Source organism: Fonticula alba (assembly GCF_000388065.1).
Source record: "Fonticula alba strain ATCC 38817 unplaced genomic scaffold supercont2.8, whole genome shotgun sequence".
In the NCBI taxonomy this organism is placed as follows: domain Eukaryota; order Rotosphaerida; family Fonticulaceae; genus Fonticula; species Fonticula alba.
The window spans coordinates 1,250,419-1,255,967 of NW_009242978.1; the positions used below are offsets into that span (position 1 = coordinate 1,250,419).

Below are 5,549 nucleotides of genomic sequence, written 5' to 3' on the forward strand. Positions count from 1 at the left end.
GGGGGGGGGGGGGGAGGAGAAGGCGAGCGCACGCGTGCGCGCACGCATACGCACCAAAGAAAGGGGAAGGGGCGTGCCGGTGTTTGGCGATTATTAGTGGGCACCGCCGCCAGTCCACTCGATGGTCTTCAGGTCAATGCCCTCCTGGATCATGTCCCACAGGGGGCTCATCTCACGGAGCTTGGTGACGTTATCGATGGTCTTCTGCAGGCAGAACTCGATCTCGGCATCGGTGGTGAAGCGACCTGCATTCCGGGGGGCGGGGGATAAGCCGAGGTTAGTGGGGGGGAGAAGGGAGGAAAGCCCAGCGAGAGGGGGAAGGGGAAGCAGCACATGGAGGCGCGCTCCGTCCTCGGCCTCTCCCGCCGCCCGCGATGAGCGTATGTATATGCATGTGTGCGTGTGTGTGTGTGTGAAAAACACACGCAGGGAGGTGGGAAGAAGCATGTGCCCCGGGAACGCACCGATGCCGAAGCGGATGCTCGAGTGGGCCATATCCTCATCCTGGCCGAGGGCACGCAGGACATAGCTCGGCTCGAGGGAGGCGCTGGTGCAGGCCGACCCCGAAGAGAGGGCCATATCCTTGAGGGCCATCAGGAGGGACTCGCCCTCGACACAGGAGAAGGACACGTTCAGGCAGCCAGGCAGCCGGATGGGCGAGCCGGCCTCCTGGGGGCCATTGACAGCGATGTGGGTGAGACCCTCCTGCAGGCCGGCCAGCAGCCGGGCGGACAGCCGGGAAATGCGCTCATGGTCGTAGTCCATCTCGCGGGCGCAGACATCGGCCGCCGCGCCGAGGCCGACCACCAGCGAGGTGGGCACGGTGCCGCTACGCACACCGCGCTCCTGGCCACCACCGGACTGGAGGGCCTCAATGCGAACACGCGGGCGACGGCGGACATACAGAGCACCAACACCCTTCGGGCCGTAGATCTTGTGGCCACTGATGCTGAGTAGATCGATGTTCATCTTCTGCACGTCGATCGGGATCTTGCCGGCGGCCTGGGCGGCGTCGGTATGGAAAAAGACCTTGTTCTCGCGGCAAATCTGGCCGATCTCCGTCAGGGGCTGGATGACACCAATCTCGTTGTTGACGGCCATGATGGACACGAGGCAGGTCTCCGGGCGGATGGCAGCGCGCAGGGCCTGGACATGGGCATCCACCGAGGAGAGGGGAGGGGAGGGGAGGGGAGGGGCGGAGGGGGCATGAGTACAAGGCTCGGAGTGAACACCAGAGGGAGGAATCGGCCGAGAGCGGCCGGGCGAGAGGCGACCGGTGGCACGCACATCCAGGTCAATCAGGCCGTTGCTCTGCACCGGGAGGTAGGTCACCTCGAAGCCCTCCTGCTCGAGGACACGGCAGCTGTCCAGCACACACTTGTGCTCGGTCTGGGTGGTGATGATGTGGTTCTTGCTCTTCTTGTAGAAGCGGGCCACACCCTTGATGGCGATGTTGTTGGACTCGGTGGCGCCGGAGGTGAAGACCACCTCCTTGGGGTCGGCGGCGCCGATCAGCGAGGCGACCTGCTCGCGCGCGGTCTCCACGGCCCCCTCACTGTCCCAGCCATAGGCGTGGGTGCTGGAGTGGGGGTTGCCATAGAAGTGCGACGTCATGTAGGGGAGCATGGCATCGAGGACGCGGGGGTCCTATGGATGGCGGCGGATGGGTGGATGGATGGGTCGACGAACGGGTGAGGGAAAGCATGGAGAGGGCTGGGAAGGCAGCCGGGCCGACGAGGGGGGCACCGGGGGACATAGCAAGAGAAGGGGGCAGGGGGGGGGGAAGGGGGAGGAAAATGCTAACACACCATCGGCGTGGTAGCCTGGGCATCCAGGTACAGGGGGAGAGTGGTCATGTCGCTCTGCTCGCGCGAGGAGATGTCCTTGCGCACGGTGGGGATCCCATAGGTGCCAGCACCACCGCCGTAGTTCTGAGTGGCGAAGGAGCTCGCCCGGTCAGATGGCCGAGGGGCGGCCGAAACCCCAGTAGAGTCTGTCCCGGGAACAAGGGGCAGCGGGGAAGACGAAGGGCGGAGGGGGGGAGGGGGGAGGGGGAGGGCGGAGGGTGAGCTTTTGGATGCATGAAGAGGGAAGACACCGGTGGGCAGACGCACAGGCAGCGACGGCACGAGGGGTCGCCGAGCGGAGGGTAGCCTGCGCAACGATGCGCTGAGCAAGACGGCTGCCGCTCGCGCGCATGACGTGGGAAGAAATCATCTTTCAGGGGGAAGGAGGGGAGGGGCGATGCATGGCGAGAGGTGAGCACCTGGTGGGACACAAAAGGGTGGGGCATGGAGGCGGGGGGGGCGGGGGCGGGGGCGGGGGCGGGGGCGGGAGAGGCAAGACAGGAGGTGGGTACAGTTACGGGAGTGTCCGGGACAGGAGAAGGTGGAAAATGGGGGTGGGGTGGGTGGGGAGGGGGGGGAGGGGGGAGGCGACGACAGAAGACAGGGGGGACGGGGAAGGGAGATGTGGAGGCCCCCAAGGTCTGGGGAGGAGACTGGCGGGGGGGGCAAAAAGTCAGCCGGACGATCTTCCCTTCCCGGCTGCAGCGGCCGCGCCCTCGCCCCCCGCCCCGAGCGGCACACTAGTGGTCCGGCCAGGGTTAAAATGACACGTTGTGCACTGGCACACCGGCCTTGGCGCCGCCCCCCTCTCATCCCGGCGGCCGCGGGGGCGCGGATTTCCATGGCTGAGTGCGCGCGCCCATGGCGGGTGTGGAAATCACCTCAGAGTGATACGTTCTCGGACCCCCTCGCCGCCCCCCGGTCCCGCCCCCGCGTGCACCTGGCGAGCGGCCCGGCGGGACGGTGGGACTGGACCGCGCGCGAGCCCGGGCGACAAAGTGGGGGGTTGCCGGCGGGGGGGGGGGGGGGGCGGGCGGGCCAGCCCCGGTTATGCAGGAGGCACCCCTTGGCCGGCCAACAAACGGGGGCTTGGATGGTCCCCCTGTGCCTTGCTTGTCCGACGAGCGGCGGCCACCTTCCGGAGGGAGCCGGGGGCATCCACCCCATCAGTGGGCACCCCCACGGTGGGCGGGCTGAGGGCGGGGCGCGTGGATGACCCCTGTAAGTAAGCAGCGAGACAAGCCGGGGGGGCGGTCAACATGGCGAACGTCAGGATGGCGTGAACATCCGGGGCGTGATTCGTCGCGGTCAGCAGCCCCTCATGTGTTCTCCGTGGAATGGCGGCTATGTTGTTCAACATGCAGGCCGGCGATTTCGCGCCAGGGCGGGGGAGATCGGACACGGCGGCCTGTTCGCGGGAATAACGTCCGCGGCGGCGGCGGGAAGGGGGGCCGGGCGGCGGCGGCGGCGGGAACAGCGAGGGACAGCGAATTCTCACCATCATCATAGCCCCCTTACGCACAATGTGGGTCCCGGTTTTTTCGGGAAGCCGCGGGGGGGGGGGACAGGGGAACTCTGGCCGCGGAGGCTCGCAAGGCCCTGGCGGGTATTTGTCCCGGCCTGGCCCGGCCCGGCCCCCCCCCCCCCCCCCCCCGGCTTTCTGGTATGTGCGGGCCAGGATGCTTGGGGGAGTAAGGCGGCGCCGAAAGGGGGGGCAGACGAGGGGCGCCCGGGCCCGTGCGGGGGTGGAGGGGCGGGGGGGCGTCGACGAGGTTCGGCCTGCGCCTGTCTCCCCGGCCCGGGCGCCCCTTTGTCCCCTGTCGCCCCTTCCCCCCCCCCCCCCCTGCCCCCTCGCCTGCTCTGTGGGCGCTTTCCAACCGAGTGTGCATCGCCCGCTGGCTGGCCGACAAGGGCGAGTCCACTTGACAAGCTTGGACCCACTGCTGCTCATCATGGGGGGGGGGGGGGGGGAACTGCGAGAGGGAATAATGCGCATTTATTATTTATTGCCCCTCCGTTCCCCGGGGGCGCCAACCCAACACGCCCCGACCCCCATCGCCGGGGCATATTGCCGCAGTGGCAGGGGCGCACCACGGTGGGTCAGCCCTCGGGTCTGCCTGTGGTGGTCCGTCTGCTGAGAGTGCTGACCCCCCCTCTCTCTCTCTCTCTCTCTCTCCCTGGGGCCGTCCCCCCTCCCGCGCGCCCCCCAAAAACACGACTCTGTGGCGGACCGGCCTGGCCGGCTGCCCCGACGGAGGCTCGTGTCTGACCCCCGCTCGGCCCCCCCCCCCCCCTAGGACGAGGGGGGCGGCACACCCTCGGGAGCCTCTGCACGACTGGCTGCTGCCATTTGGCGAACAGACGCACGACCGCGCCGGGGCGCGCCTGAACGAATGTCTCCAGGACAATTGTGTTTTCTCCACACATGCCTGCTGGCGCTGGCACTTCGGGAGATCCCCGCCCCCGTCCCCGAGGGGAGGGCGGTGCGCAGACAAGGGCCGGACGGGCCCGGAGAAGTGGAACGAGGGGGGGGGGGGGGCGGGCTCGGGCCACCAGGCGACTGTGCCGTTTTGCCCTCCCGCCGGGCAATTGAATGAGTGGAGGGGCCTTGCAGGCCTGCCAGCCTGGGCTGCCAGGCCACCCTCTTCCTCCTCCCTCCCCCTCCTCCCTCCCCCTCCTCCCTGCCTTCGCGAACGAGCGGACGTGCCCACTTGCCCGCCCTCTGCCCCCCCCCCCTCCCCCTTTGCCCATCGCTGATCGGCCCGTCCTTATTCCCCTGTTGGTAGGCAATCCACCCCGTTTGCCAACATGCCCCCTCCGAAGCGGTGCGCCCCCCCCCCCCCCTCCTTCCTGGCTGCCTTTGTGCTCTCGCTGCGCCCAGTCCCGACATTTGCTCTGACACCCATCTCGGTGGCTATAATCTGGCTGTCCATTCAGGCGGCAGTCGACGCGGCGTACCCCGTCGTCGTCAGATCTCACTGCTAGCCAGGCTGAGCGCAAGCAGGTATGCGGACGGCCTCCCCCCCACGCCATGAGTCGCACCCCTCTCGTCTCCTGACTCGCCGATTCACCTCCGTCCCCCCCCCCTTCCCCTGCTTCCCCTTTCCTTCAGGCTCGCGAGGAGAGGCGCAAGGCCCTCCTTGAGTTGTCTGGCGCCCCATCTCCCAGCGCGACCTCTGTGCGTCTCTCTCTCTCTCTCTCCCTCCCTCCCCCAAATCAGGCCTCTGCCCCTTCTCTTTCATGCACCTTCCTCACCTTTCGTCCTTTCCCCACTTCACAGTCCTCAATCGAGTCTACCCCCTCCAGTTGCCCTCTCGATGGGGAGGGCGATGATGACATGAAGGCCTTCGAGCAGCGGCAACGGGAGCGGGCAGAGAAGCGTCGGGCCCGTCAGGCCAAGATTCAGGCTATTTCCGGCGATGGTGATGCCGATGCCGACGGGCCGACTGGCATCTCTTCCCGTTCGGCTGACACCATTGTCATGGACACTCGGAGCCCTGAGCCAGAGCCTGTTGCAGAGCCGGAGCCTGTCGCTGAGCCGGAGCCGAAGCCGGAGCCTGTTGCGGAGCCGGAGCCTGTTGCGGAGCCGGAGCCTGTTGCGGAGCCGGAGCCGATTGTGCAGGCCAAGTCCGAGCCGGAGCCCGAAGCCAAGCCCGAGCCGACTGTCGAGGAGGACACTCCCGAGGCTCGGATTGCGGCTCG

The 5,549-nt window shown here is 67.9% G+C and overlaps 2 protein-coding genes across 2 annotated transcripts in view; one reads left to right on the forward strand and one right to left on the reverse strand.

Annotated features, from left to right (window-relative positions):
- Window positions 1-4: 4 nt before the first annotated feature.
- On the reverse strand, window positions 5-2,399 carry H696_04938 (cysteine desulfurase). Its single transcript, XM_009498804.1, has 6 exons — window positions 2,360-2,399; window positions 2,115-2,217; window positions 1,809-1,993; window positions 1,288-1,647; window positions 465-1,146; window positions 5-245 (listed from the first exon to the last, which is right to left on the reverse strand). The coding sequence occupies exons 2-6, from the start codon at window positions 2,215-2,217 to the stop codon at window positions 94-96; spliced, it is 1,482 nt and encodes a 493-aa protein (XP_009497079.1). The 5' UTR covers window positions 2,360-2,399; the 3' UTR covers window positions 5-93.
- Window positions 2,400-4,567: 2,168 nt separating this feature from the next.
- The window catches only part of H696_04939 (hypothetical protein), a gene marked incomplete at its 3' end in the record, with an annotated part of 5,670 nt that continues 4,688 nt past the window's right edge, over window positions 4,568-5,549 (forward strand). The window contains exons 1-4 of the mRNA XM_009498805.1: window positions 4,568-4,672; window positions 4,785-4,851; window positions 4,960-5,025; window positions 5,128-5,547. Coding sequence (XP_009497080.1) covers window positions 4,656-4,672; window positions 4,785-4,851; window positions 4,960-5,025; window positions 5,128-5,547 — 570 coding nt within the window. The 5' untranslated portion in view covers window positions 4,568-4,655. The remainder of the gene's footprint in view (window positions 4,673-4,784; window positions 4,852-4,959; window positions 5,026-5,127; window positions 5,548-5,549) is intronic.